Source organism: Drosophila subpulchrella, chromosome 3R (assembly GCF_014743375.2).
Source record: "Drosophila subpulchrella strain 33 F10 #4 breed RU33 chromosome 3R, RU_Dsub_v1.1 Primary Assembly, whole genome shotgun sequence".
In the NCBI taxonomy this organism is placed as follows: Eukaryota; Metazoa; Arthropoda; class Insecta; order Diptera; family Drosophilidae; genus Drosophila; species Drosophila subpulchrella.
The window spans coordinates 7,656,684-7,682,139 of NC_050609.1; the positions used below are offsets into that span (position 1 = coordinate 7,656,684).

The 25,456-nt window shown below is 44.8% G+C and overlaps 7 protein-coding genes across 9 annotated transcripts; 3 read left to right on the forward strand and 4 right to left on the reverse strand.

Moving 5' to 3' along the window:
• Positions 1–195: 195 nt before the first annotated feature.
• On the forward strand, positions 196–3,373 carry LOC119561680. Its single transcript, XM_037875209.1, has 4 exons — positions 196–543; positions 1,987–2,094; positions 2,802–2,971; positions 3,198–3,373. The coding sequence occupies exons 1-4, from the start codon at positions 396–398 to the stop codon at positions 3,282–3,284; spliced, it is 513 nt and encodes a 170-aa protein (XP_037731137.1). The 5' UTR covers positions 196–395; the 3' UTR covers positions 3,285–3,373.
• A 514-nt stretch (positions 3,374–3,887) lies between these two features.
• On the forward strand, positions 3,888–11,000 carry LOC119560674 (anosmin-1). The gene is made up of 7 exons (XM_037874250.1): positions 3,888–4,148; positions 8,698–9,363; positions 9,432–9,550; positions 9,611–9,804; positions 9,866–10,245; positions 10,307–10,373; positions 10,698–11,000. The coding sequence occupies exons 2-7, from the start codon at positions 8,729–8,731 to the stop codon at positions 10,872–10,874; spliced, it is 1,572 nt and encodes a 523-aa protein (XP_037730178.1). The 5' UTR covers positions 3,888–4,148; positions 8,698–8,728; the 3' UTR covers positions 10,875–11,000.
• LOC119560684 (serine--tRNA synthetase-like protein Slimp) lies at positions 10,782–12,407 on the reverse strand. The gene is made up of 2 exons (XM_037874262.1): positions 10,985–12,407; positions 10,782–10,919 (listed from the first exon to the last, which is right to left on the reverse strand). The coding sequence occupies exon 1, from the start codon at positions 12,405–12,407 to the stop codon at positions 11,013–11,015; it is 1,395 nt and encodes a 464-aa protein (XP_037730190.1). The 3' UTR covers positions 10,782–10,919; positions 10,985–11,012.
• Positions 12,408–12,679: 272 nt separating this feature from the next.
• LOC119560269 (putative mitogen-activated protein kinase 14C) lies at positions 12,680–13,893 on the reverse strand. Its single transcript, XM_037873639.1, has one exon. It carries the CDS (start codon positions 13,858–13,860, stop codon positions 12,760–12,762), a length of 1,101 nt encoding a protein of 366 aa, XP_037729567.1. The 5' UTR covers positions 13,861–13,893; the 3' UTR covers positions 12,680–12,759.
• A 184-nt stretch (positions 13,894–14,077) lies between these two features.
• LOC119563462 (mitogen-activated protein kinase p38a) lies at positions 14,078–15,682 on the reverse strand. The gene is made up of 2 exons (XM_037876874.1): positions 15,519–15,682; positions 14,078–15,461 (listed from the first exon to the last, which is right to left on the reverse strand). The coding sequence occupies exon 2, from the start codon at positions 15,415–15,417 to the stop codon at positions 14,317–14,319; it is 1,101 nt and encodes a 366-aa protein (XP_037732802.1). The 5' UTR covers positions 15,418–15,461; positions 15,519–15,682; the 3' UTR covers positions 14,078–14,316.
• A 432-nt stretch (positions 15,683–16,114) lies between these two features.
• On the forward strand, positions 16,115–18,639 carry LOC119563455 (4-coumarate--CoA ligase 1). Its single transcript, XM_037876862.1, has 3 exons — positions 16,115–16,313; positions 16,830–17,507; positions 17,563–18,639. Exons 2-3 carry the CDS (start codon positions 16,837–16,839, stop codon positions 18,524–18,526), a joined length of 1,635 nt encoding a protein of 544 aa, XP_037732790.1. The 5' UTR covers positions 16,115–16,313; positions 16,830–16,836; the 3' UTR covers positions 18,527–18,639.
• Positions 18,640–18,985: 346 nt separating this feature from the next.
• On the reverse strand, positions 18,986–25,189 carry LOC119563442 (unconventional myosin-Ia). Of its 3 annotated transcripts, XM_037876837.1 has the most exons (17): positions 24,632–25,189; positions 24,457–24,572; positions 23,360–24,392; positions 23,199–23,262; positions 23,114–23,127; positions 22,966–23,050; positions 22,810–22,904; positions 22,602–22,749; positions 22,225–22,547; positions 21,914–22,161; positions 21,165–21,861; positions 21,033–21,092; positions 20,620–20,951; positions 20,430–20,565; positions 20,218–20,370; positions 20,032–20,159; positions 18,986–19,920 (listed from the first exon to the last, which is right to left on the reverse strand). In XM_037876837.1, the coding sequence occupies exons 1-17, from the start codon at positions 24,734–24,736 to the stop codon at positions 19,797–19,799; spliced, it is 3,861 nt and encodes a 1,286-aa protein (XP_037732765.1). In that variant the 5' UTR covers positions 24,737–25,189; the 3' UTR covers positions 18,986–19,796. The 3 variants fall into 3 exon arrangements, 2 of the variants coding, with proteins under 2 accessions (XP_037732765.1, XP_037732773.1); XM_037876845.1 differs by lacking the exon at positions 21,033–21,092; XR_005222127.1 differs by lacking the exons at positions 18,986–19,920; positions 20,032–20,159; positions 20,218–20,370; ... (5 more) ...; positions 22,225–22,547; positions 23,114–23,127 and having other exon boundaries at positions 22,706–22,749.
• Between the last annotated feature and the right edge of the window lie 267 nt (positions 25,190–25,456).

The window sequence follows — 25,456 nt, forward strand, 5'->3', positions numbered from 1 at the left end:
GGTGGCGTTATCAGTCAGAACCGGAGCGAAAGTCAGCGTTAGTGGCTCCAATCGGCTTCCAGTCAATAAATCAAAGTATATTGCTTAAGCGCCTGTGGAGTATTTATTTATTTACGTTTAACCGGAGAGGGCAAGTATTCTCCCATCGAGGAGAGGCCAAATTTTACGGCCGGCTACTTTTGGTGCGACTCACTATTCTCGGTGTCAGTCACCTGTTAGCCACCAAGCCAATCGTATCGTCAAGAAAAACGTTGCCAGCCCGTGATCCCCATTATCGAACCCCTTTTGTTATTGTTATTGAAATTTGGAAGCTATTTGCACTTTTACGCGAAACGCGTTTGCCCGATATTCTAATCGAATCGCGAATTAAAATCTCAAAGATTTGATTAAGAACCATGCAAGGCGCCTTCATGGATCACTACTTAAAAATACTCTTGCTCATTTGTGCTGTCCATCAAATTTCCGGTGGTACGCTCAAAACCACCCGAGATGCTGCCTACAAAAAATATCTTTCCCTAAGATCTCTGCCCTTCGAAGACTGCGGTGAGTATATCCGATAACCAGTGGGTCGTTTTAAGAAACACAAGAATTACTTGGTTTTTACAGGGGAAGAAAGAGGTAATGAAATATTACAAGAAATTCTTTAAGTGAAATAGGAAATTTCAAAGTTTTGAATAGGTTAATATTTCATTTCCTACCATATACTAAAATTCAGAGTATGAGTGTTCTAAAGTTCGCACCAAAAAAAATGCAACTGAAAAAGAACATGCTCAACGAATGTCAAAAGTGATCCTTCTTCACCGCCCATCTTTAAAAAAAAAGTAGTAGTAAGTATTTCGATTAGAAAATTATCAGGACCATTATAACTAACATAGAGCCCAATCTCACCTGACTTGAAGTGCTGCTTCCGTAAATAAATAAAATACAACTGTCATAAATGGTAATTTCCCAATAGATAAATAGAATTTTTGATATATTACCAAAAGTAATCAATCGACAATTTCTATCAGATTACAATTTGAAAATGGGTTAGTCAGTTGGAAAAAACCATAGCGTAATATTCGAATGACATCAACGAAAATTAGCTGTATGCATTGTAAATTATTTGATATAGTACAAAGAGATTCATTGACTCAGGCTATTATCAAAGGTATTACCAAAATCTGATTTACGGCTAGTAAAAATACGCATTAAGGCAGTATGTAGTCAAGCAAAAAAGTTGCAAACCTATTTTTAGCTTGAAGTAGCTTAACTTTATATCAGAGCATTAAAACTTCGTCATCTTGTTATAGTTTCCCAGGGCACAGTCTATATTCGTATTTTGGTTTTTACGATTTTTGATTAAGTGTAGTATTTATGGACTGGTCGCAGTAAAACAATGATTTATGTTCTAGAATCGAAGTACTGTAAACAAACAGATATGACGCCCTTATGGGGGATTACCTATTATTGTAACACTGATAGACAGGCAAGCGCCCCTCAGAGGGTACTAATCAATTAAAGAACTTAATTAACAGAATGGTGTACTCTACGAACACGGCTCATTTAAAAGATAGAAACTGTTTGAAGGCCTTGAGAAGTGCACTTGGTCATAGATTATAGAATATATATATATAGGTGTATGTCTGTGTTGATCGCAGATAACTCGGCTTAGTTGCTGGGAAAGGTATTTATTAAACTAAAATTGTTAATTTGTTGCCAGGTTGTATATAGGTGGAAGTGGCATGTGCAAAGTCACGTACCCAATGATTGCAATTAAGGAAAGAATTTTGAATAACAATTTATCTAACTTGGAGTTTTTCCCTAAACTAACATGCCAGCATATCTTACTATAAGTAGTGTATTCTTCCATTTTAATAAAAATGTTTAAGAATTGTTGTCTAAAATGGAAAACAGGAGTTCTTCTTATGGTTCAAGCTCAATAAGTTTCACCAGATGTACTACCTTTAAAGCCAAACTTATCCCTATTTTCTTCAATTATTTCAGGTTCTTTGTACCAGGTCAGTTACCTGGACATCGAGAGCTGTACGACACTGCCTTGCTCCATGGCCCGAAACGCCACCATTAAGGTTACTGTGCGCTTCGATGATAATGGTAAATACAAATAAATCAACGCACTGATAAGACCAGATCCTCAGAGAAAGAAACCGCTCCTCGCTTTCGGCGAGCAAAAGTCAGTCGGAAATAAAAATAGATCTAGTGCGGGCGAAGAATTTCGATCAGGTGGATGGCGGATGTCTTGGGGGGAGCAAGGTGTATAGAGAACCCCCCGAAACCCCAGAGTATTCGGTAGTAGAACAGCCACTGCGTGCACAAATATTGATTAGCACCAATAGTAAATATAATTGATCCAAGATTGTAAATCTACGAAATTTCACCAAATTTCCTGCTGCTACTACTACTACTGTTTACCTCGATGCAGTCGTTAAGATATTGACATTGATTGCAGCCTGGGGCCCCGCCCCAAAGTCACTCCATAAATAAAATAATGAATGCTTAATGATATTTTGATGAATCAGCAGAAATGGAGACCAAATCGAAGCGATTGATCTCAGCACGAATCGAATATATGGAGTACTAATTCGCGATAGGGGGCTGTAACAAAGATTGGCAAAACATTTATAATAAGGGGGCATGCAAAACAGATTCTTTTGATTTGATTATTTGGAATTTGATAAACAAATGTACACCTGAGGGTAAAGTAATAGTTCACACGAATGAAATGTTTTTAAAGCTTATTTTGAGGGCTGTCATTGGGATCTTTTACCTAATAAATCGAACTAATATATATTTTTTTACAGGCAATGGCGTAACCTTTCTTAAACATGAAGTCCGATGGGTGTTCAACTACATCAAAACCCAGGCGGCTATAACTCCCGACCCTTGCGACGGGGACCATGGATGTATAGAAAGTGCAAGTGATGGCAAAGCGTATTGGGCCAATATCTTTGTAAACGAAACTCTTCCGGTGGTAAGTTCAGAAACCATTTACAAATTTATTAAATTATATAAGTAAATTTATAATTAAATTTAAGTGTAAATTTATAAGTTAAAAGTTTATTGACAACATATTTTAAAAAAAGTTTTTATTTTTTGAAGAAACGCATTAAATTCTGTTTTGATATTGAACTTTCAATTTGGGTAGTACAATTTTTATATAATCTGGAATTAATACATTATTTCCCTCTGTGTTGCAGATGAAAGGCAGCATGTTGTGGGAATCCAAGGATGCTAGCGATCAGAACCTAATCTGTTTCCAGGTTCCCGTTGTAATCACAGTGTAAATGTGTAATCACGAAAATAAAGTAATTGGTGCATGCAAATCAACAGACCAGTGTGTGTGGGTGTGTGCGTGCATGTGTGCATCCTTTAATGAAATTTTGAATGAAAATGAGGGAGGCGCGGCATCGTAGTAGTAGAAAGGGAGAGGAGAGCAAGCGAGACGGAGACAGCGGAGATGGAGGTGGAGATCTCTGTTTTGGCACACACACTGACCGAAAGATGCTGAGAGGAGAGGGAGCGAGAGCAAGTGGAGCACAACACAGTGGTTCAAATAACATAAGACAAGTTTACAAATCTCTAGATCAAATTAAATTTGTTATCGTAAGAACCTGAAGAATTCGCGAGGGCAAAAACTTTTAAAGGTGGTTCTGAAAAACCAAAAAAATAAAATGAATTCTGTAGATTAAATCATGTCGTTTCTGAATTAAATCTTTAACACAAACGTTTAAGTTTAAAAAATGTTTTTTATTTTATTAAATAAGAACAATATTAACCCGCACTTGCCCACTGTGCACGAGAGAGCGGTGGGAGAACGGGAGAATTGGAGCCCGAGCCCTGCAGTCCGAATCCGTGGCGTTCAGTGTGTCACTCTCTCTTAGCGGCTGCAGCGCAACGGTCGTACGAAAAGAGCTCCCACTTGAGATTCTGTTTGAGATTCAGATACGGTTTCGGTTTCGGTTTGGTTTGGGTTTGTGGATTGGATCGGGCTCCAAGTTGCCAGTTCCCAGAAGCGGAAATCGGAACAGTGCGTGGCGAATTAAGAAGGCGATCAAAGAAGGCGCTCCGGCTGCGTAGGTGTACGAGATCGCAGAACGTAGATCGCGAAGTGGAGTGGAGCCAGTGCATCCGAAAGTGTTTCCATTACCGTGAGTACCCAAAAATGCGTCGCAATGCTCGCCATTTGTGCAATTCCGTCGGCGTAAATGAGTTTGCCTTCGTGCTAATTGCGGATGGGTAAGGATGGTTGTGGTATAGGGGTGCCCAAGGGGATGGATATGGATCCCATCGGATAGTGCACGGGTGACATGCGTTCACATCTCTTCTCACGCGTTAAAAGCTCTCTTAGCCGGACACTTGAGGTACCGGCGTTTTTTCTAAAGAACACTGAGAAAATGAATAATCGGAAAGACAAAGCCCCTTAATCAAATCTAATGTGCATATAATTTTAATGTTAAAAGGAAAAACAATTTTTTATATAATTCTACTTACCAGTTTAAATTAGTAATTGTAAATAAGTTATATCTTTTATTATATAAAATTATGTGTCAGGATGATCTCTTACCTTCTCAGAACAGTCTCTTCCTTGTGGTGGTATAATATTAAAAAATCTTGATCTTAAAATCTTAAATGATTATATGATATGATATGGGACCACCCAGGGGAGCCTTCAGGCAATTCTATAATCGGAAGTACAAGTATGAATGTACACATCAAATATCATATCGCTGAACCTTGAGCACGGCTTCGGATTCGGAACCTGACGTAGAACACGACACCGCCATGGACAAACATCCTACCCCGTTTCGCTCCGGTTAGGCTTGAGCTTGAGCACATGCCCAGCTGGGTGCTTGAACCCCATAAATGGGCTTCCATTGGCAGTGCTTGGATTTCCTCGCGGGCTTAAATGGCACAATGTGATCCGGGGATACCGCACTTGACAACAAAAGATACGATACCAAGTTTCTAGCTTGGGGAAGATAGGTCATCTCAAATTATCAAAATGAATTCTCAAGTTTCTGGTTCTCTTTAATTTATTGGTTACAGATATAGATTTCAAGCATTCAATTTTAAGTTGATAAAATACTTCTAAAAAATAAAAGTTTCTAAGTAATTTTCGCAAATAAAAAAAATTATTGATGATGAATTGTTTGGGCAATAAATTTGCATGCATCGAAATGTTGACTTCTGACGCATACTAAAAACGGAATCGCACTTTATTTTTATGATATTTGAGAAGGAAACTTCACGATTTCTTTTAATGCACAACAGTAAACATTCTGTTGATATTTACATTACGGATAACTGTGATTCAGCAATGATCGTGGGTAATATGGAACCCCTTTGGCCAGCGAGACCATCGAACTTCTCAATTTGATCTTGCCGTACTGGCCTGGCCCCCAAAATTGATGATTGTACTCCTCCCCTTTTGATGGTGTTTTGTTACTTGCCCCCTTCGAGCGTTAACGTTTTTTTTTTTTTTTTTACAACCAATGCACTTTGGCAGTGGCAGAGGCAACAATGCGATGACGTTGCTGCTGTTGGTCAAAGTGTTAAACGATTTGCATCATATTACACACAGTTGTTGCTTCTGCTGCTGTTGCTGCTTTCAGTTTGCTGGCCATTGTCGCCGGATTGCTATTGTACTAAGCCCCAAACGGAGGACCAAGGTGGCATTGGGGATGGGGTATTGGAGAAGGGGTAGGGGTGCAGATGGACACGGAGCTGCAACTGGAGGCAAAACAAAAGCAACACTCCAGCAACAGCAGCAACCACCAACGATTTATCACAGCAACGACGTCAACGAAATCGATCCGGATCTTAGTGCCCCCCATCATCCTCATCCCCATTTCCATCTGCTGCCCTCCTTAACAACTCCCCTGTATGTACACTCGCAGAAATTCTGGGTCAATTGTACCTTAAAACTCCATTTGAGCGATTAAGTCTTAAAAGCTTATTTACTTCGAATGAGAGGTCCCCAGCTCATCGACATTTTTCAGTTACTCTTCGGTAGTTTTCTATTCGTATGAAAATTTTTCTGGAACTGTTAAGGATCTTAAACAGAAAACCTAAGTATATTTAATTACTTAGATTTATAACCTGAAAATTATAAATAAACATCCTAAATGTCTTTCGTTACATTCCCAAAAAGAGGCAGTTCTGTATAATTCCTTTAAGGGGGCAACTTTCAAGGCTACCTTACATTCTTAAAGGAATTTTTCCAAGTGCATCGAATGTGTGCTGAGCTATGCTCGCCAAGTGCCTTTTCGCCTTGGTGTGCGTGAAGCATAAAAAGTAATTTTGAATTTTTGAATCGTTAAAAGCAATTAATCGCCTCTACGCAACGGCAGCCAGCCTGGCTGCGACTCGACTGTCTCATCAGCGTCAGCCGCAGAACCCATTCATCTGGAAGAGTCGTGGCCGCGATCCTCAACCCCCAATCCCCATTCCGATATCCCCATACCCCATACCCCATATCCCATATACTATACCCCATCCAAACCCCACCCCATTCCCCTCATTGCCGACGCTTTACTGCCCAATTTTGTTGCAAATTTTTCGTTCCGCGGAACTTGGTGCATTTCATCTCGTCTGCTCTTGGTGATCGTCGTCGTCGCAGTCGCCGCTTCATCTTCTTACGTCGATCGTCGCGCACATTCATTTGTCGCTTAATGTCCCTCAGTTAGGCCGCCCCGGGCCTGCACTCCCCGCAGCCATTCCGAGCTCCTTGGCCCCCAATCCATCGCATCCCAGTCGGAGTGGCAGTCGCAGTCCCCACAGCAGCGGTCAGCAGAAAAGGTCACCCAATGAAAATAAATTCGAATAGTTTCCAAAATATTATCATAAATATTATAATTTCTTAGTAACATTTATAAAAAAATAACAGAATTTCGTCACAGAAAATTTTTCTTCAAAAGTATTAGTCTCTTATATAAAAATATTATATTATTCGTTTAAGTACAAATATTTCTTCCCTAAAGAAAGACTTATTTTATAAGAACAAATCATTGCGTTTATTTATTTTACTAATTTTTGTTCTAACGATTTACTATTTTGATCTGTTTTTTAGATCTCAAAAATGGTTGCATACTTTTTAGCGAGATACTGTTGGGAATATATTCAAAGTAATCAGTTTACTGCTTATAATCAGATCAATATAAAATCGAATATAAGAATGGAAAATATAACTAACAAAGGCTTACATTGTAGGTCAGTAAAGACTTTATCGTTGAAACTGATCCTTCTATTTTCGGATCAAAATAAATTACTCATACGTAGTGTTGCTTGCATGTAGGATAGCCATAGGTACCATATCTCAGGTTACAAATTTCGATTGATGATATGGTTTTTCTTCATATGGTAAGGAGCGGAGGCCTTTATATAAATTTTTAAATGGGGTTAGGATTAATCCCGTCGTATTGATTAGTTATATATTACTGACCACATATGTGCTGAGGCACGGAATCTCCTGGCTGCCCCACCACCGCATCGCTGCACCACTTCTCCACTCGACTGCTCCCAGAGTGTCTGTATCGCCTTGGTATGTGCGGCATCTGCTGGCTAGGCTTCTGATCTGATGAGGCTGCTGCTGCTGCTGGTGGTGCGTCTGCTTCTGCTTCTGCTGCCCCTGCGACTGCAAATGTGGATATGGATGTGGACGTGTGGATGTGCCCATGGATGTGGCTTCAGATGTGGTGACATCCACTTGCAGCTCTCGCACATTCGTCGTAGTCGTATTTTTCTCAATTTTGTTTTCGCTGCCTGCACATTCACACGCAGTCGAACAGCAACAAAAACCAAAACAACAACATAAACCGACGACCATCGACCATACCATAAAACATTAGTTTCCCATTTGCGTGCTAAATACCCTACATGGAATCGATGCAGGCACATCGATATCGATGGCTAAGGCAAGCAGGTGAAGATGTTTCGAGGGGTCTGTTCTGGTCAAGGGTTCCCGGAATCGGCGATGCGAAATTAAGCTGAAAAGAGCTGTCAGTATTTAGAAAGGTGCGAAGATCTATACACTAGGAAAACGTTTTTGTTGGGGAAATTTCTAAGAATTGAAAGGATTCCTTCAAAAAATTTACTTGAGAGATACAATACGTACATGATAGTTAATTTTAAAATTTATTAACTAGACTGAACCTGGCAAAACAAAAATTGAAGTAGGATAGAAAGATAATTTATTACAAATGGCTATTATATGCCATATCGAGTATTAAAGCACATTTATAAAAATCTGTTAATTGTAAGTTTTTTCTAATATCGTCAAAAAAACAGACCCTTAACTTCCTTCGCCCCGAGTGTAGGGCATCAAGGAGTCAGCTCCGAATGGAGATGCATAGCTTCGTCTGGCCGTCCGTCCGATGCTCTCGTGGCACGCACTATGATGCGCGCTTTGAAGTCCTGTCAAGCACTTGAGATACATTTATGTATTTTTTTGCATTTTCATTGCCTCGACTTCGGGGTCGGGCGGCACAAATGCGAGGAATGATTAGTTAGTTGGTCATGCAAAATGGGTGAAACCGGTTTGGATCCCACCGAAATCGAGGGCAGGGGGACAGAGAACAGGGGAGCGGGTGATCCTTCAGCATAATCAGCGGGCTGCTGTGTTGATGATCGGCACAAATTACGAACGCACGGAATGTCCAGAAACCAAAAGCTGATCACCTGACGCATGATCATTTGCAGATTGCAATCACCGAGGCTCGGATCGGTTCAGATGGGCAGCATGCAAGTGGCGTTGCTGGCGCTGCTTGGTCTCCTCGGCCAGCTATCCTCTAGCGCCGTGGCCACTGGATCCTCCTCCACGTCCTCCGCGTCTAACCAGCGACAGAAGGTGGCCCATTGGTTTCGGGATAGTAACGACGTTAAGGACAAGATTTTGGAGCTGCAATGCTTAGCGAAATGTGGCGGAAGCAATCCCTTGAGTAAAACTGGACGGGAACAGTGCCTGGACAAGTGCATCCAGGAGCTGCTGCTGGGACCCAGAGCCGGCAGCTGCCCCAAAATTGGCAGGCAGACGCGGGCTAGGCTCTCCTGCCTGGACAACTGCCAGTACGATCATGAATGCCCCGAGGTGCAGAAATGTTGCGCCTCCAGTTGTGGGCCCATGTGCGTGGAACCTCTGGGCGTAAGGAACAACACGCTGCTTCCACCGATACCTAAGATCCTGTACTTTCGAAGGTCACGGGGTCATGCAGTCGATCTGAAGATTGAATCCTCGCTGCTGGTCTACTACTTCCATGTGGAGGTACGATCCCACATAGGAAGGTATTTTGCGGAGAGGAAACTGGGCCCTTGGCAGTGGCAGAAGGTGGAGAAGATCATGGAGGAGAACATAGGACACAGCAAGCAGTAGGTTCAACTCCAGCTCATCCTAAAGATTTCCTGTTAACATTGAAATTTGCCATCTTCTCCCACAGCACTTATATCTTTTTTCACATGCGACCAGGACGCTGGTATGAGGTTCGAGTGGCTGCCGTTAATGCCTATGGTTTCCGGGGATACTCAGAGCCAAGCGATCCCTTTCCCTCGACAGGCAGTAAGTAACTTAATCTAGGTTTTCCAACATAACCTTAAGCTTCATATCAAAACCCATTAGATCCCAAGCCTCCCAAGGCGCCAAACGACTCCAAGATCATTGCCAAGCAGTTCGATGGGCGCTATATGAACTTGAAGCTGGTATGGTGCCCCTCCAAGTCGAACCTGCCCGTGGAGAAGTACAAGATCAGTTGGTCCTTGTATGTCAGCAGTGCAGAGGCCTCGATGATCACCTTGGACACCTATGTTAAGGATGTGAGTTCATACCCTTAGTATGGATGGAAACATTAAAACAATCAGCTTGTGATGCTTTCAGACCCATCAGATCGAGATCATGAAACTGCTGCCCAACTCCTCGTACTACATCCAAGTGCAGGCCATCTCCTACATTGGTTCGCGTCGCCTCAAGTCCGAAAAGTTGTCCATGCTCTTCAATACGACGCTACAGCCCCTGGAGCCCATCACACCGCTCCAGTGCTCCGGGAATGGGAACGGGAATAGACGCCGGCACCATCACATTAGCAGCTCCATCAGTTCATCAGAACGGGTCACGACCCCGGCGCCAGCTGGCCTCAATGAAGTTTCGCCCAATATAGCCAACCGGACAACGGCCGCCTCGTATGAAGTGGGTTTCCGGTTGAACCGGAAGTTCGGCATGATTGTGCAGATTCTGGGCTTCCAGCCGCACAAGGAGAAGTAATTATTTGTAAACATTTTGGCAACTTAATGCAGAAATTTCACCCCAATACACTTGCAGGGTCTATGAACTGTGTCCCCAGGAGACGAATTGCGAGCAGCGAGAGTTCCGCGCTATTCGCGCCAAAGTAAGTAATACCCTTGATGATGTTCAGATGGGAGCCACGAGCCACATGTCGGAATATTTCGTGCCGATTGGCCGGACCACCGGGCAAGGGCAAATCAGTGGAGCATCGTTGACCATGGGGCATTGTTTTTACAAGGGGCAATCATGTTTCCTCCTTTTGACACGAAAAACACGTCTTAACAATAGCCAGTACGTGGTCAAATGCCAATCAAAAATTTTCCCAATAATGATGAAGGGAAATGGGTCATTTCATAGGTGTACGCCAAACTACAAAGATATTTTAATTAGTCTTTCTTAACTTCATTACCTTCCGTTTTGATTGCAGAGGGATCCGCTGGAGTTCAGCAAACTGAAGTACAACACCACCTACGTGCTGAGGGTACCGCGGTCCAGTCCCAATTCGGTGCTGGACGACTCCAGGAATGTCTTCACCTTCACCACGCCCAAGTGCGAAAACTTTCGCAAGAGGTTTCCCAAGCTGCAGATCAAGTGCAGCGAATAGCATTCGGCGTATGGGCGCAAACCCACTGCTGACCATGAGATTACACTAGATTGTAAATAATTGTATGTAAAACTTAACTTTTACTTATTGTTAGATTTAAGGACACACACACAACAAGAAACTGAACAAGTTTGTTTTCTACGTGAAGAGGTCCTTGAACTGCTGCAGATCCTGCTGATGAGTGGGTTTCTGGCTAGTGGCGCCCAATAGTTTGCAGTCTTCCAGGCGGACACCGTGCTCCAAAAGAGCTGCGATCAGTCGGGAGGTGTAGAGCACTGGTCCGCCAACCAGATGCAGGAAATCGTAGTGCTTCTCTCGTCGAGTACTGAAGAGGATTCGCTTGGACACAAAGTCTCCGTAGTTGCTGATTCGCCCCACGCAAACGTACCGCTGCAGCGATGGTGCATATACCTCGAGGACTGCCCGGAGACTCTCCGCAGGGGTTAAAACTTCTGCTGATGCATAAACCACTCGGAAGGGTATATCCAAAGCCTTGTAAAAGTCTATCGCCAGATTAAGAATGTGCTCTAGTTGTGCGTCCGCTTCCTGCGCCGTTTGAGTGGCCACAAAGCTTTGTACAGCATTCGTTTGGGTCGCCGTATAAAGACTGGAAGTGGGTCCATATAGCTCCGCTTCCGCCCTGTTGTAACTCCGACCACAGCAGACATAACGCAGGGGCAACACGGATGGATAAACACACAACTTTGTCATGGCGCCTAGGTAGCTCTCAAAGGCGGCTCCTCCGGTCAGAAAGGCGGTGTTGATCTTGTTTTGCAGATGCTCCTCCTGCACCAAATGATAGTCGGTCAGGGGCGTGGCATTTGCCTCCAGGAGGACGCAACGCACAAAGTCCGGATTGGCGGTTTGAATAAAGTCGCCATGGTTGACGAAGTACCGGGCCAGGGATTGCATGGCATTGACGTCAAAGTGAGCAGCCTGCTCCATCATGTAATACCGGTTGTTGTCCACAAAGTGTATAAGATCCTGGCGGTCCAAGTGGGAGCCGGTCTTATTTTCCGATTTGGGCAGGCCATTCCGATAGAGGAGCTTCTCCTCCCCGCCAGTGGGACACTGGTCATGCAGGCGGTTGGGCAGATGCAGGTAGTCATGTATGAAGTCGTCCTCGATGGGATAGAGTGTCTGCTTTAGGGTCTTTAAGTCGTTGCGCAACGCTTTCCCACGCTCTTTCAGCTCCTCAAGTTGCTCCGCCCTGCCTCCGGATTTGGTGAGCTCTTTCAGACGCTTGGTCACCGCCTCCCGTTCCTCGGAGACCTTGGCCAGCTGTGCGTGGTGCCTCCCATACTTCTCGTACTTGCTGAGCACACTTTCCAATCGGATGTCCAATCCCCGGCTGGCGATGCTCTGCTCCAAAGATTGACGGTCCCTGAAGGTTTCCTTGAAGTCCAGATACGGCTGCAGGGTCACATAGTTCTCGTTGGCCTTATCGCCGGTTATGTAAAGGGCTGAGATGTTTCTTCTGCACGTTTTCCTGGCCGAAAGGCAGTTTTTTAATACATTTCGAAAGCTCAACATTTTTGTTATGATCAAATGCAACAACAAAATCAACCGGTAGAGTCAGCTGTTACCGGCGTTGCCAGATCGATGTTATTTGTTAAGGGTATCCAGTACCGGAAGTAGTTCATTTTTATTTTAAAACAAATTGGGGACTTCTCTTTAATTATTGATAAATTCCAGTTAGACGTCGTATTTTGTTATTGCAAAAATTGGGATTTCCCTTTTTATTGAATCCAAATATCGATTTGTTAACATATAAATTATATGATATAATACAAAACTTATGAAAATGTGTTTTATTTGTTCCGTATTAAAAGCAGTAACTTGTACACATATCTTTACCTACATATGTATATAATATGAATTAAGTTTATTGCTGCTGCTGCTCATAAGACATCCGCAAAGCCTCGGCATAAAATGGGGGCGGTTGAAATAAGTCAATTTCATGGGAAAGGAGTTCCTTCCAGCAGTTTACAGAGAGTACCACGTTTTCAAAGTTTTGATCATAGGCTGGTGCAATGTCCTCGTCACGATGGTGTGGCTCAATGAAGTCCTTAAGGAACGGATGGTGCATTGCCTCATCAGCTGTTATACGTTTTTCGGGAACCATTTCGAGCATTTTCTCCATTAAATCCACAGCTAGTGGATTGGCATTTGGAAACATTTGATAGAAGTCATTTTTTTCACGATAGGGATACCTTTCCAAGTAATTACGAGATTTTTCATTTCTGATACCCCTGGTGAACTCCTCCGACGGCGAGCCCATTATCTCAAGCAGGCGCACAAGTTGATTGAAATAGTGGTCACCAGGAAAGAGGGTATGACCCGAGATGAGTTCGGCCAGGATGCAACCGACAGACCACATATCGATGCGATTTGTGTAGTTATCCCGGAGGAAGAGCAGTTCGGGGGCCCGATACCACAGGGTTCCCACAAGGTCCGTCATAATGTTGCTGGACAAACGCGCCAAGCCGAAGTCGAGAATTCGCACTTCAATATTTTGATTAACCGCGATATTACAGGGCTTCAAATCGCGATGAATGACACCGGCACTGTGGATGTACTTCAGACCTCGCAGTATTTGGTAAAGGATAGATCTAATCTGGTACTCGGTGATCCTGCTTGAGCGTGCAAATCTGTGAAGGTCCTCGTCCATTAGTTGAGTCACAAAATAAACATTCTGAAAATCGCCCATCTGCGGGGGCGGATGGAAGACTTGCAGCAGGCTGACAACATTCCGGTGGTTCATGTGCTTTAGAAGGCGAAGCTCCCGATAGGCGCCCTTGGCATCCTCCTCTCTCTCGAAAGGCCTCACCAGCTTTTTCATCGCCACATCCTCAATATGGCCGCCACGTAGCCTTACCCTGGCCACTTGGCCAAAGGACCCCATTCCAAGGGGTCTAACCATCTCGTATACGTCTGGGAATTCCCAAACGCTTTGGTTTACTTCCACTCTCGCGAATCCCGCCATTCCAATTAAATTCTTCAAAAAATATCTTCAGGGTTCGACACTAGAAAGCATACTAAGGTCTCAATTATCAATTTACCCCCTTAAAAACCATTTTTTATCAAAGTGTTCTCAGAATCTAATCAGTAACAAGGTGATTCAGTTCTCTTTATGACCGGAAAATATAGACAGAGATAAATTGATTTGTTTAATACGAAATATAACAAGTGAATCAATGAACTCAATTTGTGCAACATTTTTAAAAACGCATTTATTGTAAACTATACAGTACAATATTAGTGGCAAGCCATAACAAATTGGTAAAACACCGTAGAAAACAAAAATATTAGTCAGCCCTAGGAATAGCTACATTTGAGTACAAAAGGCATCGTTTGAACAAGGTTCTAGGTAAAAATAAGTCGCTATAAAAAATAAACTGCCCTGTTTAATACTTTAAGTCCGTGATGGGTCGCTTGGTTTTCACTTGACATCCTTGAGAACCTGAGCAAACGACGGCGGGGGCCTAAAGTTGGTGACCTCCTTGTAGATCAACTCCTTCCACTTGTCCACCGGCAGATCCATATCCTCGAAGCTGTGATCGTATGGCGGCGAGGTCTGCTCGTCGCTGGGCTCCGCATACTTCTCCAGATACGGATGGGCCAGGGCCTCCTCGGCCGTTATCCGCTTATCGGCATCCAGCTCCAGCATCTTCTCCAGCAGATCAATGGCCAGCGGATTGGCGTTTTCAAACACCTTCTTGAAGCTGCGTCTCTTCATGGGCGGCAGTGATTGGATGTAGGAGCGAGCGCTCTCCGAGGAGATCTTCTTCATAAAGTCGGCGGGTGGCGTGCCCAGCATTTCCATGATCAAGTTCAGCTGATGGATGTGATCGGTCCCCGGAAACAAGGTGCGCCTGTTGATAAGTTCTGCCATAATGCATCCCACAGACCATATGTCCACCGTCTGGTTGTAGTGCATCCAATTGAGCATGATCTCAGGGGCGCGATACCATCTCGTGGCCACGTAGCCCGTCATCTCGTTCTCCGTGGGACGCGCCAAACCGAAGTCCAGAATACGCAGCTCGCAGTCCTCGTTGACGGCAATGTTCGAGGGCTTCAGATCGCGATGGATCACTCCGGCGCTGTGGATGTACTTCAATCCCCGCAGTATCTGGTAGACCAAAAACTGTACGTGGTCGTCGGACAAGTGCTGCATCCGTATAATGTTGTTCAGATCCGCGTCCATTAAGTGGGTAACCAGGTACACCTGTTGAAAGTTCTCCAGCGAAGCGTTCGCCGGATGTGGATGGAATATGTCCAGCAGGCCAATCACATTCTCATGATCCATATGCTTGAGAAGTCGGAGCTCCCGATACGTCCTCTTGGCGTGCACGGCAGACTGGAAGGGCCTGGCCAGCTTTTTGATGGCCACATGCATGGTGGTGCCGCGAACCAGTGCTTTCGAAACTTGTCCGTAGGCTCCCGATCCAACGGGCTGTAGGTCCTGATATATCTCCGGTATCTCCCATTCCGTCCGGTTTATGTCCAACTTATAGAACTTCTTGGTTATGGACGCTGACATGGTTTCGCTGTTGAAAGGGCGTCGTCACCCCAAATTAATGGCACCTATCAACGTGATATTAAACATTAAACCCGTACGACCGAAAATACCGCGCTGATTACCTTTATCTTGAGGTAGCTCTGCGGCAATGTTACGGACCTCTGTTCCACGCCCAAGAATATCCAGAACTAAACACTAGTCGCGGGCATATTTCATATATTTGCGCTTTTACTCCATTCCAATGCCGATGCGTGTTAGGAATCCGTGAATCAGATCGACAGCGACTCGATCGGAAGCGACTGGCGAATGCGCTACACCTCCATAATGAAACGTGCTTCAGATCACTAAAATACATATTTACGATTGTTATTATTAGACCTAATGAGCTTTATGTTAGAATTAGTTTATATTAATGGGAGCTCAATTAGGAAATGTTACATTTGTAAATAGAAAAAGTGTATCAAGTATATATTTAAGGAGTATTCTCTATCAAGAAATCATTTAATACATTTGTCTACAATTTTTATTTACCTAACTTAAACCTTTCAAAACAATGTACCCTATGACCCTCAGTGTACCGCACATAAATAAAAATAAACACACGGCGTTGCCAGACCGTCAGCTGACAGAGTGTTGACAGTTCGATGAGCATTTATCGAATGAAGATTTGGAACAGCTGACTGATGTTTTCTCCGCGAATTCTTCACCCACCACCCTCTGACCCATTTTCCGTTGCACTTTTCGTTTACTTTGAATGAAAAAAAACACAGCCACTGCACGCGCCTGCGCACTTGAACCACCGGACTTATCAAATACGTTAATCTAATCGTTCGTGACATATTCCGCCTAGCCATCCGACGAACGAACGGTTAGTTTCGCACCGAAGCCGCTCCCGCTCGCATCGTAATCTACCAAAAGTAAGTGGATCCACGGGAATACCTTAATGATATTGAATAAATTAGCGGTGTAAACCATAAGCATTACACGGTTTTATCAATGTTTACTCGAATACGAAAATGCAAATGCTCCGGGGAGCGGGAAGAGTCACCTGAATCGCTGCGAACTACGACCTTTGGAACCTGGACTGGCAAACATGCAGATTTTCTATAATCCATTATCTCAGATAGCACGGAACAGTGTTAACATCGATGGCAAGTTTAGTTTGGTAAAAGATCTACGGACCCAATACGATAAGATAGCCCGGGGGTTCAAAGTGTGGCAATTAGAGTGCACGTTTCAAGGGTTGCTTTAACTTCAACCCCAATACTAATTTTCTTTCACATTTTTCCGCGAGAAAACCGACTACTCCCCAAAGACCTACATATATTGGAATAGTTTTGTGTAGATTTAAAGCGTATAGTATCCCTTATCTAGCGTTAATAGCCTTTTATAAAATGCAAAACCCTAAATATCTTATTTCCACCTCTTTGCAGGCACAAAATGTCTTCGACCCTGCTGCCCGGAAATATTGTTTACGGAGGTCCTGTGACGGAACAAGAGGCCCAGAACTACAGATCCTTGGGACAATATGTGCTGGACAAGTACAAGAGCTTTGGCGACCAAACGGTGCTGGTGGATGCCGTCAATGGAGTGGAGTACACGGCCAGTTTCATGCACAAGTCCATTGTCCGGCTGGCCTACATCCTCCAGAAACTGGGAGTCAAGCAGAACGACGTCGTCGGCTTGTCCAGCGAAAACAGCGTGAATTTTGCCATAGCCATGTTCGCCGGCTTTGCAGTCGGCGCCACTGTGGCTCCTCTCAACGTGACCTACTCGGACCGCGAGGTGGACCATGCCATTAACTTGTCCAAGCCAAAGATCATATTCGCTTCCAAGATCACCATTGATCGTGTGGCCAAGGCGGCCAGCAAGAATAAGTTCGTCAAGGGCATCATCGCCTTCAACGGAGGTTCCAAGAATTTCAACAACGTCTACGATTTCAAGGAGCTGATGGACAACGACAAGTTCAAGACACAGCCGGAGTTTTTGGGACCGGCAGCCAATAAGAACGAGGACGTCTCTCTGATTGTGTGCTCTTCGGGAACCACCGGACTCCCAAAGGGTGTACAGCTGACCCAGATGAATCTTCTGGCCACGCTCGACTCGCAAATGTAAGGTTGATGGGCCAGTTACCAAAGCATTATATTAATTCCTCCTCTCTAACAGCCAGCCTACCGTCATTCCCATGGAGGAAGTCACTCTGCTCACCGTCATTCCCTGGTTCCACGCCTTTGGCTGCCTGACGCTCATCACCACCGCCTGCCGCGGAGCCCGCCTGGTGTATCTGCCCAAGTTCGAGGAGAACCTCTTCCTCTCGGCCATCGAAAAGTATCGCGTGATGATGGCCTTCATGGTGCCGCCACTGATGGTCTTCCTGGCCAAGCACCCCATCGTGGACAAGTACGATCTGTCCTCGCTAATGGTTCTGCTGTGTGGAGCAGCACCGCTGAGCCGCGAGACCGAGGATCAGATCAAGGAGCGCATTGGAGTGCCGTTCATCCGACAGGGCTACGGTCTCAGCGAGTCCACGCTGAGTGTGCTGGTGCAGAACGACGAGTTCTGCAAGCCCGGCAGTGTGGGCGTGCTTAAGGTGGGAATCTATGCCAAGGTGATCGATCCCGACACCGGCAAGCTGCTCGGCGCCAATGAGCGAGGCGAGCTGTGCTTCAAAGGCGACGGCATTATGAAGGGCTACATCGGAGACACCAAGTCCACACAGACGGCCATCAAGGATGGTTGGCTGCACACCGGCGACATTGGCTACTACGACGATGATTTTGAGTTCTTCATCGTGGACCGCATTAAGGAGCTGATCAAGTACAAGGGCTTCCAAGTGCCGCCCGCCGAGATTGAGTCGCTGCTGCTCACCAACGACAAGATCAAGGATGCGGCGGTCATTGGCAAGCCGGACGAGGAGGCTGGCGAGCTGCCGATGGCCTTTGTTGTGAAACAGGCGAATGTAGAGCTGACCGAGAGCGAGGTGATTCAGTTCGTCAATGACAACGCCTCGCCCGCCAAGCGGCTGAGGGGCGGCGTGATCTTCGTCGACGAAATTCCAAAGAACCCCAGTGGCAAGATCCTGCGTCGCATTCTGCGTGACATGCTCAAGAAGCCAAAGTCCAAGTTGTAAGGGGATCGCTCCCCTTTTGGGTGTGTGTAAAAACAATTGACTATGTGTATGTTTTATTATTGCTAAACTTTGTTTTATAAACTACCAACTGGTTGGGTTTCGATTTACTCATATTTGGCTTTTCTTTTGAAGTATTCGCTTAAAACTTAAATACAAATAAAAACTCTTGGAACTCGATGTCGCAGATGCTCTGTGACATCGCCGGAGCTTGGAAAACTCAACTCCAGCTTGAATTACGTAGATGTCCGAACTATCAATAACAAGTTATATATAAACAACTACATACATTCGTTCTCAACATGTAACAAACTTCTGTTTTTTTTCCATATTGTTGTCGCTTCTATATATACTCATTATTAATTTCGTATGGTGTATACATATATTTATATATATATATATATTTATTTATTTGAAATATTTAACTACTCATCTCTCTGCTTTGTAAATAGTTGTTTAACATTTTTTGTTTTTTTTTTTGCATGGGAAAAGTTGTCCTTTTTTTGCTAAGTCGCGGCAAATTGCATATATTGGGGTTCATTTGTGTTTCCGGTATACAAAGAGGTTTATATGTCTGTTCTCTAGCATTAGTTCACTAATTATTGTGTATGAAACCTTAAATGTAAGAGAAATGCCTTGGTTTCTATAACGGAAATATCATAGTTTGTGTAAAATCCCACACACTGCCTATCCTGCACCTGCGTCCGCTCCTTCTCCTGTTCCAATCCGTCCGAGCGGCGCCACTTCCTGTGCCTTCTTACAGTACGTACTTATTGTTGCAATGCTAATCGACTTGGTGCATGACTTACACTTAAATCTAGTTCGACAAATTAGATGCGTAAATTCAGTTGTTCACTTCGTTAGTTTCTTTCGCTTTAACTTTACAGCTGTATAGTTAAATAAAACGGTGCAGTTTAAAATTAGCTCGCTCTTCCCTCTTCTACTCGTTTGGTACAATTCTAGTTTCCTGCTTTTTGGCACAATCCTGACAACAAATTGGTTACTCTGATTGTCACTTGTGAACAAAACTAAATTGTGAGTGTGTGTGATGTGAGTGTGTTAATATATTGCTAAAATTGTATTTTGATCCCTGGGACCATATAAAAGTCGAGAGACTCCAGCCACAGCAAAGGGCAATGGTAATTGCAATTGCATGATGACTGGTGAGAATTTTTGGATACGGACCGCCGAACCCGAGTTCTGCCTAAGGCGACAATGATGATGGCAGCAGACTCGATGAGCTGCCACGATTAGATTCCTATTCGGTCGTTGATCACACAATTATCTCCATGCGGTTCGCCTTGCGCGTGACCTTGGGTGGGCCTTGTGCTAAGTCCGACATGCCGCCGTATTTAAATGAGAAGATGACAGTCTGTTGGCCAAAGTTTGCTTCAAATCTGCAATGTTAAAGGCGTTAGAAGTGATCATCAATAGTCTATAGTAAAATGACTTTAGAGCACTCAGATTTAAGGCTGTTTTGGAGGCTTCAAGTCAAAGGTAGTCCTTACTCAGTGCTAATGTGTATCTCCGGCGGTTTGCCTGTGGCATTTTGTATGACCAGAAACATTTTGGTCACTATTTCAATAACATGACCCGTTTGAAACACGAAATCTCCCTTCTTCCGTCCAAATTCAGACTGGAAATTAAACAATAAATTGATATTTGTTTTTGTTTTTGAATTGACTAATTTATACCGCCTTCACGTGAAACACAGCAATGTCATCTAGGTAGGGGCTCAGAGACATTCGGTAAATCTCCGATGCAGGCACTCTGTACTTAATTTGCAGCGTTCGCTGATCCAACAGCAAAAGCGATGATGTGGACAATACCAGCAAAATGGGCACAAACTGAAATCATGGAACAATATTTAACAATATTCCGCTTTAAAATGAATTCCCCAACTAACCTTTCCGCTAGAACGCGCTATTTTGTTGATAATGTCTGCAAAGACCACATACTGATCATTGGTCTCAGCGCAGATCTTCTTCCACTGCTGATTATGTCGCAGTCGCACATAGTCGCCCACAAATGGATGACCCACACTGCAGAAGAATAAATGAGTATTTACCCATCAACAAATTAAGTACAAACATTACCTTCGTGCGTAGGAGGCTTTCCGATCTTTGAATATTATGCTGGCGGTGACCTTTTCACGCATTCGATTGCGAGCAGTTTGATCAAAGGAGTTCCGGTAGATATAGCACTTCCAACGATGATAAATGGAACGCAGTTGACGGGAGGCATCTGCGAGGAAAACAGGCGCCGCTGGCCATTCTGTAGATAGTGGACTCAACGTATTGGGTGGCAGTCGAAGAGGAATAGTCAGCAGAAACTGTCTGATCTTCCATTGGCGGTAATAACGACCTATAACATCGATAGCCCATTTCACCTGACGTTTGTACTTCAGGGACCGATACTCTTCGCGGGCCTGAAGGTAAATCAATTTGTTATTAATCAGAAAATAGTTAACTCTTAACAAAAGAAGTAGAATAAATCATGCAATGCTTACAACACGATATAAGCTCCACAAATGTCTACGACCAGTGAAGGGAATGCCAAATCGGCACTCCTGAACATGCAGAAAATAAAAGTAAATAAGGCTCATCATGCAAATTAATAACTTCCCCAGCAAAGTGCTTACCCGCCACGTGCGCCAGGCACTCGAGATGATCATCTGGCTGTGCCGCATGCGCTGGAATCGCTTTCTCGCATGGTACATACGGAACATCTTTTGGATAAGCACGGCCAGCTCGCTAATCCGCAGGCGGCGAAACTGCTCCAGCTCATATACGGTGCGCGGACTGCGCACGAACACATTTTTGGTGCCGATCGTAAACTCCGCCGAAGGCAGCGGCAGGTTGCGGATGATCAGGGCGATGCCCTCCACCTGACTACCGCCGTGGAAGTGGGGCCAAGTGAGGCTGTTGAGCAACTTGTAGCGGTGAAAGAACTTGACGTGCAGCAGGTGGTAGCAGTGGCCAGTGCGGCACAGGTGGACCAGCGGCATCAGCGACATGTAGCGGACCTGGTGCTGCACCAACGCCATATCGAACTGGTGCGGCTGCTTGCCCTCGTTGGGCTTGATGCAGAACACATAGTGGGAGCGGCGATGCTTTACGATGGCCAGCAGCGTCTGCAGTTGGGTGCGGATGTTCGAGCTAAGCGTGCTGGGCTTTTTGGTGACCTGCCGACGGGGGTTCCCCTCGGGGAATAGGCTCTGCACCAGCGACAGTTTGCTCTGGTAGAAGGCAGCGCTGATATACTTTGGCAGCATGTCCGAGTTCTTCTCAAGGAACCGATGTATTGAGTAGTTTACTACACTTGCGAAGTGACGAATCCTGCAAAGACATTGCATTTAGGGTGAGACTAAGATCAAGGTAAGAAACCTACTGAAAGGACATGGAGTTGCTGCCGGTGGTCATAAAGTTGGGATGCCCCGCACAACATTGCTGAACTCGCAAAAGTAAGGCTTCATTGCTGTTTAGATGGGATTCGTTAATCAAGCTCAGGATGCCATAGCTGGGCTTGTCTATTAGCTCGCAAATTGACTCGTTGTCGAAATAGTCAATCCGGGACCACTCCAATCCCTCGCGGATGTAGAGCTCTTGCTCTGAGCGCAGAATGTGGTAAACAAAATTCTAAAAAAGAATCAATTTAAATAAAAAGTGTTAAGATATAAGGGTTATTAATTGTAAACTTGCCTGATGGATCTTCTCCGCGCTGTAGTTAATAGCAAACTGCTCAAAGGAGTTATGCTCCAACACTTCGAATCCATAAAAATCTAACAATGCCAAGTTCTTTTCGCGCTGTGTTGATTTAAGAGACTCATTAATTTTGTTCACTAGCCATGTGAAAAGGCGACTGTAGAGAGTGCGACAAAGCGTGTTCCGGTTGATAGCTGCTTGCCTGGCATCCATTTCGCAACCCACATCCTCTTGGGCGCTGTTCGAACTATTCGCTCTGGTCAAACAGTTGATTAGAATTTGGGCTTCTATATTGAGAAGCTGTGCTGTCTCTTGAACCTCTGTAAATGTCATCTGATAATAATGGTGTCCTTGTTGAATCACTTGGAACTTACCATAAACATTAGACACCTGACAACCCTCGGTGCCATCAATGTTGGTGATAGGTACGAAAATAAAGTTACCCAACTTAAGCACCACTGCGATGACCCGAAAAATTGAGTTACTCTCTTCGCAGCTAAGGCCCAGTACATCCAACGATCGCTGGAATAAGTTGGCAATGTTTTAATGATAATATGAATAATATTTCAGGGAATATCAAACCTTGGTATAATGAAAATTCATGCGGTCCTCCTCCATGGCAGTTGTGTTCCGAAGCAGCTCGTACTTTTCCACATTCCGATACAGCTTGAGCGATTCTGCCCAGATACAAACATTTTAAGTACAATTTGAAAACGGTATTTGCTATGCTTTTCTTACTTAACAACTGGAGGTCAGCCCCTAATAGTAACTGGTAGAATATGTGAAAATTTCGCTCTCCTATGATAGTATCCGTTATACGGGTCTGTGAACAGAACAAAATTTTATTAAAAATATATAAAATTTAAGAAAATATACTAGGGCAAACCTTTTCCAACATATCTTAGGAGTAAGCACGAATTAAACAATTTTTTAAAAATTATTTTCACCTTTTTGATTAGTGTTTTACTTACAGTGGGTTATGTGCACTCCCATCGGGTCGCCCTTAAAGTCGATTTCAATATCAAATAATTTGCCCTAAAAAAAGAATTGAGGAAAATAAACAAATGTTTTTAAGTACAGATTAATATCCAATGACCCTGCTAGAACTCATTTAAATGTGTATTACACTCACATATCGACTGGAGTTGTTATTCTTGAGGGTGCAGGCATTGCCCATAGCCTCCAGGAACACATCCGCACAGGTGACGCACTCGCGCATCCTTTGCGTGGGCGACTTGTGGCGCCTGTGCAGCGACGAGCTAGCCGAGGGCGTGGGCGAAACGGAGCTTGGCGGCGGGGGAGGCAGATCGCCCAGCACCTTGCTCAGCTTGTGTGCATCGTACAGCGATATACGTTGCGTGGACCCCATGAGGGAGCTGTGATCTCGTTCCCGCTCCGGCTGACTCTCTGACGAGTGTTGACGCGTCAGGTTAGAGCAGCTGACGCGATGCGGATGCGTCGGCTGGGCGGTGGCTAAGTTGGACAGACGACATGTGCTGCCTCGCAGCTCATCCCGCTCCTCCTTCTCCAGGCTCTGAGCACGGACGCACTTGCTGTGCCCGCACTGGCGACATCCGCCGTAGATGGAGGGCACAGCATATTTGGGCGAACCTTTGGCAGCCGAGGGCATGGCAGTGCAGGCGCTGACTTGGGTCTGCTGGTGCTTGAAGCACGACTTGGTCGGATGCAAGTGGTGGGCATGCGATTCGAGCAGGCTGCTGATGTTCTCGCTGCTCTTGTGGTGCGAGAAGTCAAAGTCGACGATCTTCTCGCGCATGTGGCGTCTACTCTGGCGCTCGATGCTTTCCGCCCGCGTCCGCGAACGCTGCGAGGGTCCTGGCGAAGGACTCTGTCGTCGTGAAATAGATGCTGGCGTGTTCTCCGCCCGGTTCTTGCATATAATAAAGTTGGCAGTGCCGGAACAGCTGCTGGAGGCGCGCCTGTGGGCGTGCGTCACCAGTCCGCTGGTCGAGCTGATTGAGGACTGCTTGCGCAGGACATTCGGAGTGGCGGGGCAGTGCGAGCGGTCCTGTATGTGGGTCAGAAAGTTGACGATCATTTTGAAGGTCTCCGTCTTGCCCGCTCCGCTCTCGCCGGTGAGGAGAATGCACTGGTCCTCGCTTTGATCCTTGAGCGACTGGTAGGCCAGATTGGTGAGGCCATAGCTGGGTGAATAACAAAAAGGAATATAAGAACTGGAGATTAAGTATTCCCGTAAGAAAATCTTACATGTGGGGAGGCAGCTGAAAGATGCCCTTGTCGCCATAGTTGCGGACATTGTCCAGAGAGTGCTCGGATATGTGATGATATGGGTTCAGAGCCACAACAGAAGTTCCAATGTAGGTCTGCAAAAGGGAATGTATGCATTGGAATGTGTACACTTCACAGGACTTGTAGGACTCACATATATGTGATCGCGCTTGTAGCGCTGATGGATGTTATTTATGAAACTATCCTCGGACAGGTTCTCCAGCAGCACCGAGTCCCATGTGCCGACTTCCTGCTCCATCGCGATTCCCAGCTCCAATTACAACAACATGCACATGCACGGCAGTAGAGACAACAACGGCAACGGCCAGAATCGAGCTCAGCATTTGCATTTGAATACATCAACTGCGAACGGGGCCAAAACGAGAACGGGAACGGTGGGAGGGGGTAGGGGGGTTGTTAATGGCTCCAACAATTGCATAATTTATCGCGGGCCTGCTTGCATCTGGGCGAATCCGTGTTTTGATTTTCTGATTCAATTATTGATTTTCATGTGGCTGGCGAGCAACAGCCTCGAACTCGTGTTCACGCAGATATATCCGGCGGATAAGGTCCGGCTCTCTATATCCGTGACTGCTGGACTCTCAACTGGCCTTCCAGGCCACCGTTTTCGCGAATTATTGCCTTTACTCGCCACGATTTGCACATGTTTACCTTTTCAGAAAATACATTTTGCATCCAGTGGGTACTAGTGGTGGCCCAGCCATCGATGACACAATCGATGAGGTCCCCTGGCCAGTTATCGATTTTTGTACCCTTGTGAAGAGTATCACGACTTCGTTATCAATTTCGAAAATTCTAATAAAGAGCTAATATGTGGTCTTTTTAATTGCCTTTTCAAAATGTAATATATTAAACATGTTTGTAGTATACCTTTATTTTTTTTATTTTTGAAATTAATAATTAAATAATTTTTGAATGGGTATTTGTAGCGTCGGTGTCTGATATAAACGATTTTGGG

Bases quoted from the DNA above. Each gene is read 5' to 3' on its own strand.
- LOC119561680 (XM_037875209.1), top strand. From the start codon at position 396: ATGCAAGGCGCCTTCATGGATCACTACTTAAAAATACTCTTGCTCATT. The intron at 2,095-2,801 runs GTAAATACAAAT...ATTTTTTTACAG, and splicing joins TGTGCGCTTCGATGATAATG to GCAATGGCGTAACCTTTCTT. The intron at 2,972-3,197 runs GTAAGTTCAGAA...TCTGTGTTGCAG, and splicing joins TAAACGAAACTCTTCCGGTG to ATGAAAGGCAGCATGTTGTG.
- LOC119560674 (XM_037874250.1), top strand. From the start codon at position 8,729: ATGGGCAGCATGCAAGTGGCGTTGCTGGCGCTGCTTGGTCTCCTCGGC. The intron at 9,551-9,610 runs GTAAGTAACTTA...AAAACCCATTAG, and splicing joins TCCCTTTCCCTCGACAGGCA to ATCCCAAGCCTCCCAAGGCG. The intron at 10,246-10,306 runs GTAATTATTTGT...ATACACTTGCAG, and splicing joins TTCCAGCCGCACAAGGAGAA to GGTCTATGAACTGTGTCCCC.
- LOC119560684 (XM_037874262.1), bottom strand. From the start codon at position 12,407: ATGTTGAGCTTTCGAAATGTATTAAAAAACTGCCTTTCGGCCAGGAAA.
- LOC119560269 (XM_037873639.1), bottom strand. From the start codon at position 13,860: ATGGCGGGATTCGCGAGAGTGGAAGTAAACCAAAGCGTTTGGGAATTC.
- LOC119563462 (XM_037876874.1), bottom strand. From the start codon at position 15,417: ATGTCAGCGTCCATAACCAAGAAGTTCTATAAGTTGGACATAAACCGG.
- LOC119563455 (XM_037876862.1), top strand. From the start codon at position 16,837: ATGTCTTCGACCCTGCTGCCCGGAAATATTGTTTACGGAGGTCCTGTG. The intron at 17,508-17,562 runs GTAAGGTTGATG...CCTCTCTAACAG, and splicing joins GCCACGCTCGACTCGCAAAT to CCAGCCTACCGTCATTCCCA.
- LOC119563442 (XM_037876837.1), bottom strand. From the start codon at position 24,736: ATGGAGCAGGAAGTCGGCACATGGGACTCGGTGCTGCTGGAGAACCTG. The intron at 22,548-22,601 runs GTAAGTTCCAAG...TGACATTTACAG, and splicing joins TCAGGTGTCTAATGTTTATG to AGGTTCAAGAGACAGCACAG. The intron at 21,093-21,164 runs GTAAGCACTTTG...CTGCATGTTCAG, and splicing joins GTGCCTGGCGCACGTGGCGG to GAGTGCCGATTTGGCATTCC.